The sequence below is a fragment of the Abramis brama genome, assembly GCF_963993115.1.
Source record: "Abramis brama genome assembly, chromosome: 12".
Taxonomy (NCBI): Eukaryota; Metazoa; Chordata; class Actinopteri; order Cypriniformes; family Leuciscidae; genus Abramis; species Abramis brama.
The window spans coordinates 41,705,361-41,721,688 of record NC_139974.1 but is presented as its reverse complement, the minus strand read 5'-3'; the positions used below and the strand labels follow the sequence as shown (position 1 = coordinate 41,721,688).

At 43.7% G+C, this 16,328-nt stretch overlaps 1 protein-coding gene across 1 annotated transcript in view; it reads right to left on the bottom strand.

The window, feature by feature from the left end:
• Window positions 1-1,112: 1,112 nt before the first annotated feature.
• Window positions 1,113-16,328, bottom strand: part of epha10 (EPH receptor A10) — a 135,634-nt gene continuing 120,418 nt past the window's right edge. The window contains exons 10-17 of the mRNA XM_084130342.1: window positions 14,136-14,261; window positions 12,748-12,933; window positions 9,717-9,778; window positions 8,616-8,819; window positions 8,178-8,330; window positions 6,490-6,680; window positions 4,597-4,761; window positions 1,113-4,363 (exon numbers count right to left, since the gene is read on the bottom strand). Of these exons, the coding sequence (XP_083986468.1) occupies window positions 4,249-4,363; window positions 4,597-4,761; window positions 6,490-6,680; window positions 8,178-8,330; window positions 8,616-8,819; window positions 9,717-9,778; window positions 12,748-12,933; window positions 14,136-14,261 (1,202 nt within the window). The 3' untranslated portion in view covers window positions 1,113-4,248. The remainder of the gene's footprint in view (window positions 4,364-4,596; window positions 4,762-6,489; window positions 6,681-8,177; window positions 8,331-8,615; window positions 8,820-9,716; window positions 9,779-12,747; window positions 12,934-14,135; window positions 14,262-16,328) is intronic.

Genomic DNA, 16,328 nt, shown 5'->3' with positions numbered 1-16,328 from the left:
GCACACACACACACACAGACGTACACATACACGCACGCACACACGCACACACAGACATATACACATAGATGTACACGCACGCACGCACGCACACACACACGCGCGCGCGCACACACGTCTATTTGATGCCAAGCACACATCATTGAAGATTAATGCATAATAATGAAAGGTTTTTAATGTTTTAGCCTCCTAGAGCATTTAATCACAGTTCACTTTAAAGCCACTAAAAGCCCAGCAGGAATTCCAGAACACACTGTTCATCTGCTCCTTTCATGTGATCCTCTTCACAATAGAACTACACACACACACACACACACACACACACACACACACACACACACACACACACACACACAGCTCTTGACGTCTCTATCCTCAGTGAATGAACTGAACTATAGAGCAGTGTTTGGACCTCAAGAGAACACATGTTCCCGGAGAGAGAATAGATCAAGCCCCACTACACTGTGTTTGTTCACACTTGCTCCCGATCCGGATTAATTCCCCAAATCCGATTTGAGGCCTGGCACTCTAAACTGCTCGGATCAAACTTTTGTTTTAGGAAATTTTACCCTTCACACCGACTTAGAGGTGGACACTTCTTTCTTCTTACGGAAGAGTCTTTTAATCTGAACACAAAACATGTAAACACTCCCTTACACACACACACACACACGCACAAACACACGCCACTACTGGCAGTTGAAGTATTAACTGGCGTATTTTCTTCCCCTTCACACTTTCAGTTCTCCCTCATTATCTTCACTATTTTTAGTGCTAAGAAAAGTGAAAGGACAGAAATGAAACCCTTTGAATTATTATAAAAAAACCCTTTTGATAAAAACACAGAACAAAGAACACCTTTTTTGCTTCCCGCTGTTTTTCCGGGGGTTGAAAGCTGACGGGAAACGCTTGATTGCCTCGACATTGATTACGCATGATTAAAACACACATCATGATGTGTCTATCACGGGTGTGTATAATGTGTGTATCACGAGTGTGTATGATGTGTGTATCACGAGTGTGTACGATGTGTGTATCACGAGTGTGTACGATGTGTGTATGGATCTAGGCAGCGACTGGAAGACCGCGAGCAAACACAATAAAGTCCAGGGTCCCTGTATTGTATTTTTTTAATAACATGTTTCAATATTGCAACAGCCATCTGCTTTTCTAACAGGTAAAAACCATGAAATATTCCAAACCAAAAAGAGAGAAAAAAGAAAAGAAAAAAAGACTTGATTATTTCAAACAACTTTTCTTCGCTACTCGCCTAATTCAAACAAGAAGTCATTTTAACACAGTGAGAGGATCTCATTCAACACATTATTATTCAAACAAATTATAAAAATAGATTGCATTTTCAAATACATATTTACAGTATCAAACAGAGATCAGAATGATACACTCAATGCAAAGGGGAGTCGAGTCTTGTTCGGTAAAGGGTGATTAAACTACAGTACAGCATGTCTTTGTCCTTTAGATTTTGAAGCGATTATTAATTCTGTTACGCCACCTTCAGATATGATATGGCTGTAATAATGATGAATATGCATGTCTAAAACAGTGAAAATGATGCTTCTATTACTTAATATTACCTAAACGCTTCATTTGCTTATATCCTGAAAATCAAGAACAACCCAATACAGTATGAGAAAAAAAAAATCCAGTCATTTGTTTTGTACTATATGTATTTGTCATGATGTTTGTTAAACTCTTTATTAATGTGATTTGCAACGACGTGTTTCAATGATCAAATTGCGAATGTTCTGAATTAGGGTTTCACTCAATACTGCTTAAACGCATCCAAGTCCAACCAAGTCTTGTTCACACGCTCACATCACACAGTAAATCTAAACTCAATAACACTAGAACATTCAGAACATTCCTGTTAAACAACAACCACTTCCTTTGTAGAAAACAGCAACATCAAGTACTAAACACGTCTGAGAGAATCAGACAACTGCCGTCGCAGAGGGAAAATGAAGTCTGTAAGTGTGTTTACATCCCCATCACTCACTTGCTCGCTCACTCACTCACTCACTCACTCGCTCACTCGCTTACTCACTCACACTCGCTCGCTCACTCGCTCACTCACTCTCACTCGCTCGCTCGCTCACTCGCTCACTCACTCACTCGCTCACTCGCACACTCACTCGCTCGCTCACTCACTCACTCACTCACACTCACTCACTCACTCACTCACTCACTCACACTCAATCACACACTCGCTCACTCACTCACTCACACTCTCGCTCACTCACTCACACTCACTCACACTCACTCACTCTCACTCACTCTCACTCTCACACTCACACACACACTCACACTCACTCACTCACTCACACACACACACACACACACACACAATCACTCACTCACTCACTCACTCTCGCTCACTCATACTCACTCGCTCACTCAACTCACAAACTCTCACTCACTCACTCACTCACTCACTCATTCAATCACTAACACACACAATCACTCGCTAACTCACTCACTCACTCGCTCACAATCACTCTCACTAACTCACTCACTCACTCAATCACTAACACACACAATCACTCGCTCACTCACTCACTCACTCGCTCACAATCACTCTCACTAACTCACTCACTCACTCACACACAATCACTCGCTGACTCACTCACTCGCTCACAATCACTCTCACTAACTCACTCACTCACTCATACACACACACAATCACTTGCTGACTCACTCACTCACTCACTCACACAATCACTTGCTCACTCACTCACTCACTCACTCACTAACACACACAATCACTCGCTCACTCGCTCACTCACTCACTCACTCACTAAGTTCAGGAAAAAATAAATGACACAAACAGCAATCCAAGAGCATTTTGATGAAATGACAGCTGAACGTCCAGATTCAGTGCTGTGTTTTCCATTTTCAAACATAATATTTTTGCATTCAAAAACTGAGCTCCAATAAGCTTCAGTAAACAGATAAATAATTCATCATCTAATAAATATGATACAAGTTTCTGGATGCTGCAGTGCAAACATTGTCTCTATAGTAGACAGAAGGAGAAAACATAACAAGTACAGATGTCCGACAATATTAATTTAAACTCAGAAATTTCCTTCAGAAATATGGAAGCCCATTTTGCGCCATATAAGAAAAAGAAATCATGCATGTCATAATTTCATCTTTTTGTCAATTTAGTCAATTTCAACTTTTCATCTCATAATTATGACTTGTATGTGGTATGTCATAATTTTGACTGTAATAATTATAAAAAAATATTTAAAAATGAAATTATGACAGTCATAATTATGACTTTTTATGTCATAATTTCATGTTTTCATGTCAGTATCAACTTAGTGTGTCAATTTAGTCAATTTCAACTTTTTATCTTATATTTATAACTTTATAACTTTTTTGTCAATTATCATCTCATAATGAAAAGTTGAAATTGATAAAAGTCAAAACTGACATAAAAGTCATAATTATGACACAAAAAATGCAATTATGACATACTAGGTCACAATTATGATATTGAAAATATGAAATAAAATCAAAAATCAAAATTATGACTGTCAATTTACTTGTTAATTTCGTCTTGTCATAATTTCGACTTAGTATGTCAATTTTGACTTTTTTGTCATAATTAGGACTATATCATATTTTTGACTTTTCATCTCAGAATGACTTAGTGCATCATAATTTCGACATATAATGTCATAGTTAAGATTTACAAGAGCATGATTTGTTTTCTTATGCGGCGGAACTGGGCTTCTATACAGAAATGAGAATAAAGTGTGGAGAAAGAAAGCCAAAAGAAAAAAGTATGGGAAAGACAGAAAAAGGGATTTACATGTTATTTAAGATTTCTTACACCAGAACTCAACTTATTTCCTGAAGACACGGCGAGATCTTCTCCCGCTCGGAGCAGCGAGCGCTCCCGGTTCTGTCCACGTTATAGGAGGATCAGTGGCTTGAAGCACGAGTTCTTTCGCTTGGATAAAGAAAAAGGCCCTTTTGAGAGTCAGACGAGCTTCTCCAGGACAGAGACGAGGCTCTCGGTCACCGTTGAGGAACAGCACAGGTTATTCTAGAGGAATCGTCTCGCTCATGACATCGTCCCCTCAGTAACGATGCAGTGTTAACCCCACGAGAAGATAAAGGAAGGAGGAAAGGAAGATTAGGAAAAGAAGTGAGGTTATGATCTCCTCCTGTCTGCTGAAGGGCTTCTGGGTAATCATGAGAACATCTGTCTGTCTGTCAGACCTGAACCCCTCGTCCGTGCATCTGGATCACCTGAGCTCTCAGAGTCTGTATGGCAGACAGGATCAGTTTCTGGTGCTCCAGAGAGGTGATGCCCAGACTCAACACATCCCTGCAGAAACAACAGAGCCCGTCACACACACACACACGCTCACTCGCTCACTCAAAGACTCTCTCACTCGCTCACTCTCACACGCTCGCTCACTCGCTCACTTCGCTCACTCACTCACTCACTCACTCACTCACACTCATTCATTCAGTCACACAATCACTCACAGACTCACACAATCACTCAGTCACACAATCACTCACTCACTCACTCATACACACACACGGGTCACTCACTGAACGGTCATGCGAGCCACGGACTCCAGGTAACAGTATCCAGCCGCAGTGAAGTTGTCTTTATAGCGGCCCATGTCTACAGCCTCCAGCCACTCGCCCACTGAACTAAAGGAGGGGAAGGAGGGAAGCGTTCGCTCCGCTAGCGATACGGACGAGCCCAACGTCCTGCAGAAAGAGAGAGAGAGAGAGGGACAGAGAGAGAGAGAGAGAGAGAAGCTCTTGAAGGACGTGTTTCAGTCAAAGCCTTCATATTCATGACAAAGCAAACGAAAAACATCCGTAAAACGACCTCAAGAAAAAGCTGCTGATATGCTGAGAGGAGGTGCAGGAGACGGGAGAACCATATGACCTGGTGAGGAATGGGAAGAGGAGGTGCAGGAGACAGGAGAACAGTATGATCCGGTGAGGAACGGGAAGAGGAGGTGCGGGAGTCGGGAGAACCGTATGATCTGGTGAGGAATGGGAAGAGGAGGTGCAGGAGTCGGGAGAACCGTATGATCTGGTGAGGAATGGGAAGAGGGGGTGCAGGAGACAGGAGAACAGTATGATCCGGTGAGGAACGGGAAGAGGAGGTGCGGGAGTCGGGAGAACCATATGATCTGGTGAGGAATGGGAAAAGGAGGTGGCGGGAGTCGGGAGAACTGTATGATCTGGTGAGGAATGGGAAGAGGGGGTGCGGGAGACGGGAGAACCGTATGATCTGGTGAGGAATGGGAAGAGGAGGTGCAGGAGACAGGAGAACAGTATGATCCGGTGAGGAACGGGAAAAGGAGGTGCGGGAGTCGGGAGAACCATATGATCTGGTGAGGAATGGGAAGAGGAGGTGCGGGAGTCGGGAGAACCGTATGATCTGGTGAGGAATGGGAAGAGGGGGTGCGGGAGATGGGAGAACAGTATGATCTGGTGAGGAATGGGAAGAGGAGGTGCAGGAGTCGGGAGAACCGTATGATCTGGTGAGGAATGGGAAGAGGGGGTGCGGGAGACAGGTGAACAGTATGATTTGGTGAGGAACGGGAAGAGCAGGTGCAGGAGACAGGAGAACCGTATGATCTGGTGAGGAATGGGAAGAGGAGGTGCAGGAGACAGGAGAACAGTATGATCTGGTGAGGAACGGGAAGAGCAGGTGCAGGAGACAGGAGAACCGTATGATCTGGTGAGGAACGGGAAGAGCAGGTGCAGGAGACAGGAGAACCGTATGATCTGGTGAGGAATGGGAAGAGGAGGTGCAGGAGACAGGATAACCGTATGATCTGGTGAGGAACGGGAAGAGCAGGTGCAGGAGACAGGAGAACCGTATGATCTGGTGAGGAATGGGAAGAGGAGGTGCAGGAGTCGGGAGAACCGTATGATCTGGTGAGGAATGGGAAGAGCAGGTGCGGGAGACAGGAGAACCGTATGATCTGGTGAGGAATGGGAAGAGCAGGTGCAGGAGACAGGAGAACCGTATGATCTGGTGAGGAATGGGAAGAGGAGGTGCCGGAGACAGGAGAACCGTATGATCTGGTGAGGAATGGGAAGAGCAGGTGCGGGAGACAGGAGAACCGTATGATCTGGTGAGGAATGGGAAGAGCAGGTGCAGGAGACAGGAGAACCGTATGATCTGGTGAGGAATGGGAAGAGCAGGTGCGGGAGACAGGAGAACAGTATGATCTGGTGAGGAACGGGAAGAGGGTGTGCAGGAGACAGGAGAACAGTATGATCTGGTGAGGAATGGGAAGAGGAGGTGCAGGAGACAGGAGAACAGTATGATCTGGTGAGGAATGGGAAGAGGAGGTGCAGGAGACAGGAGAACAGTATGATCTGGTGAGGAACGGGAAGACGAGGTGCAGGAGACGGGAGAACTGCATGATCTGGTGAGGAATGGGAAGAGGATGTGCAGGAGTCGGACAGTACCTGCGTCCCAGGCTGGAGGAGCCAATGCTGTCGGGGCTCCTGATGCTCTTGCTGAGAGCGCTGTGGATCTGAGTGAAGCTCGGCCTCTCCGTTCTCTCCTTCTGCCAGCAGTCCAGCATGAGCTGATGAAGAGACCCGGGACAGTTCACCGGTGCAGGCAGCCGGAAGCCATCCTCGATCGCTTTTATTACCTGTGATCAACACACAAACACACACACACACAACTGAAGATTCAGCATTGGGAGACATGGAATGCACACAGATTCACTAGAACATTCAGAACATTCCTGTTAAACAACAACCACTTCCTTTGTAGAAAACAGCAACATCAAGTACTAAACACGTCTGAGAGAATCAGACAACTGCCGTTGCAGAGGGAAAATAAAGTCTGTAAGTGTGTGTTTACATCCCCATCACTCACTCACTCGCTCACTCACTCGCTCACTCACTCATTCACTCACTCACACTCATTTTCAATCCCAGATTTTCAGTGCAACTTTTAGACCCACTGTATGTATGATATAAATTATTTGTACATGGATAAACATCTCATTGCTGCATTTTTTAATGAAATATTGCATTTTATAATATAACACAGCTTCCTCTGTGTTCTCAAAGCAATCGCCATCGATAGTGACATTTCAGAGTGAAATCAGTAAATTAAATGATTGTTTTACTGCAGAATGTGTCCTTGTCTCCGTCCCTCTATGAGCCTCTCTTTATTACAAATCCTGAATACCATAAAAGCACTGCTTAAAGTCACTTACAATGACAACACAAACATTCTCTAAACCAAATGAATAAAACGAAAGGTTCTTGCTTTGAATGCATTAATGCCTTTGGCTTTCCCAGCAATCATCCATTCAGCCATAAACATGCAGAGAGCCTCAAGAGTTTCACTCTCCTCTTTTCTGTTTAAAACCTTTACGTTGTGAGGCTCATTAATTCATAATGACTTCATAGTTCTAAACGTGTTTTGTCTCACAGGAGAGAAACAGCATTGGCCATCTGGTCATATTATATTATTGTATACACTTATGTTATTCATGCGTTTCATTTTTATGATGCTGTTTCTTTACATTTTTAGAGACTTTATTACTGGGGTGTGTGATGTATTTCAGGGGTTTATTTCCGACACTATGAGGATCTTTTGCTGCAGCCGGGAAAAAGAGGCGAGTCAGGACACACGCCGAGCCACTTCTGAGTCTGATCGGTCACGGAGCTGAAGTGGACTTGTGCACGTGCGCACACACACACACACACACACACACACACACACACACACACACACACACACACACACACACACACACACACACACACACACACAGACACACTTTATCTGAGGTCTTTAAAGGCCCTCCACTTTAGCTACTTTTAAATTTTCATACAAATGCATAACTCTTAACTTCACACAACAAAATCCCATCCGGCCAAAAGAGAGGCAGAGAGAGAGAGAGAGAGAGAGAGAGAGAGAGAGAAAATATACATCACAAACAAACGTAAAAGGATTTTAGAAAGATCTAAAGGAGGAGGAGAAAAGCAAGAAAGAGAGAGAGAGAGAGAGAGAGAGAGAGAGAGAGAGAGAGAGAGAGAGAAATGATTTGGAAAAGCAACACCAGAAGAAAAGTGATGCAGAACTGCACAGCTGGTGATTCATCAGAAGAAATACAAAGGGCGAGACGCACGTCTTGGTTGCCCATGTCCCAGTACGGTCTCTCTCCGAAGGACATAACTTCCCACATGACGATCCCGAAGCTCCAGACATCGGAAGCGGAGCTGTAACGGTGATACTGAATGGCCTCCGGAGCCGTCCACAGCACCAGACTCTTCCCTGCGTGCTGGAATGAAAGGGAAAGAAATTTTGATCCGGAAACACATCCTACTGCAAACACAGGAAAGCGATCTCCTGGAGTGAGTGTATTGTGTGTTGTGCCGTACTGAATCCTGACTTCTGCATTCATTTTAACATAACGGAAGCATGAAGCACTGAGGCGTTCTGAAAATACACCACATAAAAGTTTGATGAACTCTATGAGAGCTGTGCTTTGACTTTCTGAGGAATGTGCTGACTCCCGTCGGGAAGCGTTTGAGAGTGCAGTGTTGCATTATGGTAAAACACTCACTAGTGTGCTGTAGACCGCCTCGATCTTGTCGTCCTGAAGCGGTCTGAAGCCCGACACTTTGCAATCCAGGCTGCTGTTCACCAGGACTTTATGAGCGGCCAGTCGGCGATGGATAAAACCCATCTCTGTCAGATACTTCATCCCAGACGCCACTCCACTCAGCAGATCCACCAGCTGGAGGACCGTCAGCTGACCTTCATGTTTCTGAGATGAGGAGAGAGGGTAACGGCAGACAGGTTGTCCGAGAGGAAAAGGAAGGACAAAGAAAAAGGGAAAAGTCAAGTCAAGACACCTTTATTTATGTAGCACTTTTTACAATACATATTGTTTCAAAGCAGCTTTACAGTGATAACAGGAAAATAACGCAACAAAATTTGTAAATTAATTAATTAATTTAGTTCATTTATATATATAGCCGCTCTGGAGAAAACAGTGATGTCATCATCCGGCTCAGTTCAGTTCTCATATAATGGAGTCAATGCAGGCAGATCAATAATATTGATGAATATTAAATTAAATGTAAAGTAAAGGTAAGGAAATAATAGGGCATTGCAGAAGAAAAGGAAAAGCAAAGGAGAGAGAAAGAGTAAATAATACAAGTAATGAAGTAATGAAAAAAGTAAAGGACATTTGAGAGGAAATGAAAGGGGAAAAGGAAAGAAAAGGAATGGTAAATTCGGAGAGGGAAGAAAAGGAAAAAATAAAGATAAGGAAAAGAATTGGACATTGGAAAGGAAATGAAAGGGAAAAGAAAGGAAAACGGGAAATGGAAATAGTTTTTCCTTTCCATTTCCCGTTTCCCTTACTTTTCCCTTTCATTTCCTTTTGAAACAGTTCAGAATTGAAGCCCTCAAATATTTATGAGATCTTAGAAGAAATAGATCATTTCAGGTCTTTTGAAGAATTTCCCTTCGTCTGACAAGATAAAATGCTTCACTTGACTCCGTTTTCTTTTTATCATTAAATCACATCTGCACGTTTTCTAATGTAACTTACATATTTTACAAGTACCATTTACTGTACTATTGCAGCATTTTGCATCTGAAGGCTCAGAACATTATAGTCAGCAGAACAAACGGACACAGAAACACATTCCCGTACCCGCAGGAAAGCGTCGAGGGCTCCGTTGACCGCGCTCTCCACCACGATCATCATAGTGTTGCCTGCAGCAAACACACACACACACACACACACACACATATGAAGACCTTCGCATCATGTGTTTGTTCAATGCATCAGCGGAGAGAGAGAGGACAGGATGGGGTCGAGTGGAAAAAACACTTTCATTAAAGTCTAAGTGTTATGTAAGAGATAACATACAGTCAGACAGAAATTGTGGACAAATAGATAGATATTTAGAATGATGTAACAATAGATGTTTAGAACCTTAAAGCAATAGAACAAGAAACAACAGAATGATAGATAGACAGATAGAGGGATAGATAGATAGATAGATAGATAGATAGATAGATAGATAACAATGATCCAATCAGAATGAAGTATTCTGTCGTATATTCCCAGTGAGTGATAGAGAGCAGCTCATAGAAAGATGAGGGAAGTACGCTTCATTAGGGAGGCAGGCAACAGTAAATCCCCAGGTGTTAGAGCAAAAGATAGAGAGAGAGAGAGATGCTTATGCTTGTTCTTATGCTTTGGCAACACAGATGCATTTTTTTTTGTCATGCCAATAAAGCAACATGAAATTGAAAATTGAAATTGAAAATTGAGAGAGAGAGAGAGAGAGAGAGAGAGAGAGAGAGAGAGAGAGAGAGAGAGAGATCCCTCAATCATGTACACCAACACCAACAATTTGGAGAATTCAACACCGGCCCAATGAACAGGAGGCTTCGCTATCAGTCTGTTCAATCTGCTGTCTCATGCTCCATCACTACTCTGATCAGAACACCACCTGCTCGGCTCTGAGCTCCGCGTCCGAGCCGTGGAGATCTGGGCTCTGAGCTCCGGGTCTGGCGCCCGAGCCGTGGAGATCTGGGCTTTGAGCTCCGCGTCCGACGCCCGAGCCGTGGAGATCTGGGCTCTGAGCTCCGGGTCTGGCGCCCGAGCCGTGGAGATCTGGGCTCTGAGCTCTGGGTCCGACGCCAGAGCCGTGGAGATCTGTGCTTTGAGCTCCGGGTCCGACGCCCGAGCCGTGGAGATCTGGGCTCTGAGCTCTGGGTCCGACGCCCGAGCCGTGGAGATCTGGGCTTTGAGCTCCGGGTCGGACGCCCGAGCCGTGGAGATCTGGGCTTTGAGCTCCGGGTCCGACAGCTGAGCCGTGGAGATCTGGGCTCTGAACTCCGGGTCCAACGCCCGAGCCGTGGAGATCTGGGCTCTGAGCTCCGGGTCCGACGCCTGAGCCGTGGAGATCTGGGCTTTGAGCTCCGGGTCCGACGCCCGAGCCGTGGAGATCTGGGCTCTGAGCTCTGGGTCCGACGCCAGAGGCGTGGAGATCTGTGCTCTGAGCTCCGGGTCCGACGCTCGAGCCGTGGAGATCTGGGCTTTGAGCTCCGGGTCCGACGCCCGAGCCGTGGAGATCTGGGCTCTGAGCTCTGGGTCCGACGCCAGAGGCGTGGAGATCTGTGCTCTGAGCTCCGGGTCCGACGCCCGAGCCGTGGAGATCTGGGCTCTGAGCTCTGGGTCCGACGCCCGAGCCGTGGAGATCTGTGCTCTGAGCTCCGGGTCCGACGCCCGAGCCGTGGAGATCTGTGCTCTGAGCTCTGGGTCCGACGCCAGAGCCGTGGAGATCTGTGCTCTGAGCTCCGGGTCCGACGCCCGAGCCGTGGAGATCTGGGCTCTGAGCTCTGGGTCCGACGCCAGAGCCGTGGAGATCTGTGCTCTGAGCTCCGGGTCCGACGCCCGAGCCGTGGAGATCTGCAGCTGATGGAGAGGAGTGTGGCTTTCCGGATGTGAACGGCAGGAAAAACTGAAATTTGCAGGTGGAGGTGGAGAAGATTAGAGTCATTAATGGCCTGCTGTGATTAGGACACCAATTATTCCAGTGTGAACATCTGCTGTTGCACTCACTGCACACACACACACACACACACACACGCACACACACGCACACACACACACACACGCACACACATTCACACACATTCTGCAGAACTCTGGGTCCTGAAGCCACTTCTCTAACACACACACTCTCACTGCGTCTCTTCACTTCAATCATGTTCTGCATGTGGAATCAATGTGAATCATTCCTTCAGCACAAACACACAGAGTCCCAGACTAATATCAGTTCTTCAATTCAGTGAATCTGCTCGAGGTCTTCCCTCTCTCCAAACACCTTCATCATCCCCTTCAGCAAGAACACACTCGGCACATCCATCTATCAGCTTTATCTCCAGGAGCATCGCATCGATCAGTCTAAAGATGGAACTGTTCTCCGAATGGGATTCTCCTCGTCCTGATGACATCTCCTTCTTCTTATCGTCTCTGATCTTCACCTCTGACGCTCATCCATCCTACAACTATCGACCCTCTCCTCCCTTTCTGTTCTGACACTTTTGAGGACCGGCCCATTTATTCAGTGATCCACTTCCCAATAAACCATCCAATCAATGGCTTATCATTCTCTTTTCCATTACTGCAGCGGGACAAGCGGCTCATCCCTCCTTTATTCCTTTTCAATGGAACGACATCCCATCTATTCCGCCCCCTGAATCTCTTTCAGGTGAAGCCATCAAATCCCTAATTCCCCTCGTTCTTTGTCTTTCCCTATCCAGCGAGGAACATCCCGATCACTCTTTCCATACATCTCTCTTTTCTCCACAGTCTCTCTGTCTCTACCATAGACTGTAAAAAAGATGGAACCCCTTCTCTCTCTTCCATTGGTGAAAGTGAAGCCGCCAGAGTGCTAATACGGCACTGACATCTTGCGCTGATCTGGGACCTGATTCTGCACAGTAGTGAACGTGAAGTGAAGCCACGATATCAAGGTCCCGCCCACACTCTCACACTCACACTCTCTCACACACACACACACACACACACGCCAACTCATGTCAGTGTGAAATAAACAGTTATGGAGATGTAGAAAATAAAGCTGTAGCTCCAATCTCCTCCCGAAAATCAAGATGCTTTGGCTTCACTTTTCAGCACTTGTGCAGCACGCTCGGTCTCGACTGACCTCTTGTAATGACTCCCTCCAGACGCACGATGTTGGCGTGATCGAACTGTCCCAGAATTCCCGCCTCGCTGAGGAAGGAGCGCCTCTGTTTCTCCGAGCATCCGGAGCGGAGCGTCTTTATGGCCACGGGAAGCTCGCGTTTGCTGGGAAGCTTCAGGCAGCCGCGACACACCTCGCCGAAGTCTCCTGCGTGGACAAGAGGTCAAAGGTCACTCGTTGTTTAAAGGAACTGTCTCACAAAGTGCACATTCGGACATCGTTCACAGTACTTAAAAATATAATTACACTGTAACAATGACACCTTAAAATAAAGAGTAACCCCAATTTACTTAACCTAACCCATACTTAATGTACTTACTATAGGGTTAGGGTAGGATTAAGGTTTGGTTGAGGGTTAGTTGCATGTAATTATGCATAATTTACTGTTATTAGGACACTGTAAAATAAAGTGTTACCAAAATTGGTGTAGAAACAATTTTCATTCAGAAATTGCTTGTAAATTTTACAAAGAGTTACAAGGAAACAGCAAGTGAATTAAATGTGAAATTTTGAAGTAAATAGTATTTTCATATTCCAATAATCTTTTTTATTTACAATTCCGAAAATCATTTGTTACAGTGTATAATTATTGTATAGATAGATGTATTTACCTACAAAAAAGGATTTTATTTATTTATTTTCAACAAGTTACACGAGAGCTGCATAAATACAATAAAATAAAAACCAAACAAAAATAGAAAAATGCAGCAGTTTAAAATTACACAAGATGTTTTACATTTACATATGATAAAAAGTCTAAAGCTTTTCTGGTACACTGTTTCTGTCTCTTGTTTTCCAGCACAAATATCTAAACATTCTTAAATCAAGATACATTTACTGGAGAAACAGCAAAATGACTGAAGATGTTAAGATATTAAAAATCATCAAAATGAAGTGAGTTTGCACTTAAAACAAGAACAAATATCTGTCAGTGGAGTCAGAAAAATATCTTCATTCCAAGAGAAAACTTGATGCTTTTTCTGATGATATTTTAAGATGATATTTTTTCTTGTTTTAAGTACAAACTCACTTCATTTTGACAAATTTTTCATTAAACAAGACTAAATATCTTCAGTCATGTTGCTTCTCCAGTAAATGTATCTTGATTTAAGAATGTTTAGATATTTGTGCTGGAAAACGAGACACTGAGGAAGAGCATGATGTTTGGCAGTGTTAGATCTAATTAAACAAGCTTACTAAATAAAGAAGTGGTCCAAAAAGCAGGTCAGTCTTAAACAATACGTCTAACCAAAAGAGGAATCTTGCAGAACACACACATTACGTCAGCAGAAATCTTTTACAGCGAACAGGAGTGTTGTGTAGTTTAGCGTGTTCGGTGTGATCTGCACCTGTGTGGACGATCCTCTCGATCTTGATGCTGGAGACGTCCAGCTCTTTGGCAAACGCATGAACAGCCTGGAGAAGATCTTCACACGTCTCTGGGTCGATGTAGGTCCTTCTGGTTGGGATTTTAACTGAAATGTAAGGAAAAGTTCTAATTAGTGCTGCTTGCTAAATCAAGGATCACTATTATTGTTTAAGCGACTAAAAATTCTGTATTACGCAGCCAGACAAGTAATTTGGTCACTTTGTAAAGAAAAACACATGCCTGCGCACATATATATTCAAATGTGCATATCTATAGACTAAACACGTGATAGGCATGTGCACGCCGTCAGCACTTTCACAGAATCACATTTTTGAAGTTTAAATGGAGATGATAACGTTTTTCAACATTTTTCAAAACTTGCACCTTGGAATGTATTTCAAAGTTTGTGTTCTCGACCTCCAAACACTGCTGTCATGCAAATAAATGGCCAGAACACATTACAAGTTTCTGTTTTCTGTTAGAACGGTGTCGTGTTAGCGGCCCCTAAGTTAATAATGCTCTTTACAATGGAAGTGAATCAATCAAAACTAACTTTAGCTGGAAGAAAGATGCTGAGAAGATGCTTTCATCCATCACAACATCTCAAAACATGCATGAGAGAACATGAGCGAAAGAGGCATTTCAGGCATTCTTGCGTGTGCTGTGTGTGAATGTGGGTTAGGGTTAGGGTTAGGCTTTAACTCATGCTGAACATCAAAAATATATATTTTTTTGTGTTTTTATATATATGTACATTGCTGGTTCTTTGTGTGTATGCATGTTGAAACACAAGCAACAAAAATGTCCCCATGGGGATAATAAAGTAGTCAAGTCAAGTCATCACACAACACACTGTCGGAGGAAACGGGCTTTGTTTAATTAACCAACATCTGGAGTTCAACATTAGTTAAACAGATTCACAGCCTTCTACAACAGCATCATGGCTCTGAGTTTTAATGGACGAGCACTACTAAAATATATAATCTAGTTATATACAGTGTAGCATCTGGACCAATCAGACACACACAAATTATTAATTATATTTAATGAATAATCCAGCAAACTCACTCTCCCAACAAAGGCCTATGAAACTTCCCCCAAAACTAACATCCCAAATAGAGTTAACACACTGGCAGAACCCGGAGTCCTGTTACAGGACACACTGAGACTGATAAGAGTTTTACGACCCCAAAAGAAAATTCCAGAGAGCTGTTACTCTCACTTAATTCTTGCTGAGAAGGAGAAATAAACCCTGTTAATCCTATATATTCTATATATAACCACTTGAGAAATGTATAAACATGTATCTAATTTTCCCATCTCATGATTTTCCTTTTATGTGGTTTGGCCTATGTATTCTTGTAAACTCTATTGGGTTAATATTTCAAGACTTTGTTGCTTACTATGGTTTACCAAAATCATATGTGTGGCATGTTTAGTCTCTATAAACTCCAATCTTCGTCCCCCATTTGTTAATTTACATTACATTTTGCTAACTTTGTGACGCATTAGTATTATAAGAATCTTGAAGATTCTTGTGTTAAACATCCAATCAAACTACATGTTCAAGGGCCTGCTTGAACAATGGGTTGTAAAGAAATTCCCTCCTAAGGAAAAAACTTCTTATTGGCTCACACACCTCCAGAGGGTGTGACATCTTCACGCTTTAAAAATCACTGATCACAAGATCAGCTCTTCTACTCTCTTACTCTTTTCTGAAATGCTGACGTGAAGATGATGCTGAACTAGAAGTTTCTAAGGACCCCCAAGCGTGTGCCAGGCTGCGTTGTCTTTCCATTCACCAAAGATCCTCTGACTCCCACTGGTTCTCTCTCATCAAGACCACATCAGCAAAGATCAACTGGAGCCTCAACAAATTGCATCAGTACAGTTTAATTCAAATGGGTGAGACATGAAAGTATCAAACTTAGTCTCATTATTTGATACCTTAAGTATCCTTAACCCTTTTAAAGAAGGGCGCGTTAGAACTAAACTGATGGTTTGCTCAAGGCTGTTGATCTGCTGAATTTCAAACAATGCTATAACTTCTTGCTTTCCTGTATTCTGCTTCAGCTCTCTTTCCCTTGGTAAACTGTATGCATGTGTATGTGTGTGTATGTTAGAGTAGTTTAAGTGTTTAGTCTAGTTAATAAAGTCTTGTTCATGTCACACG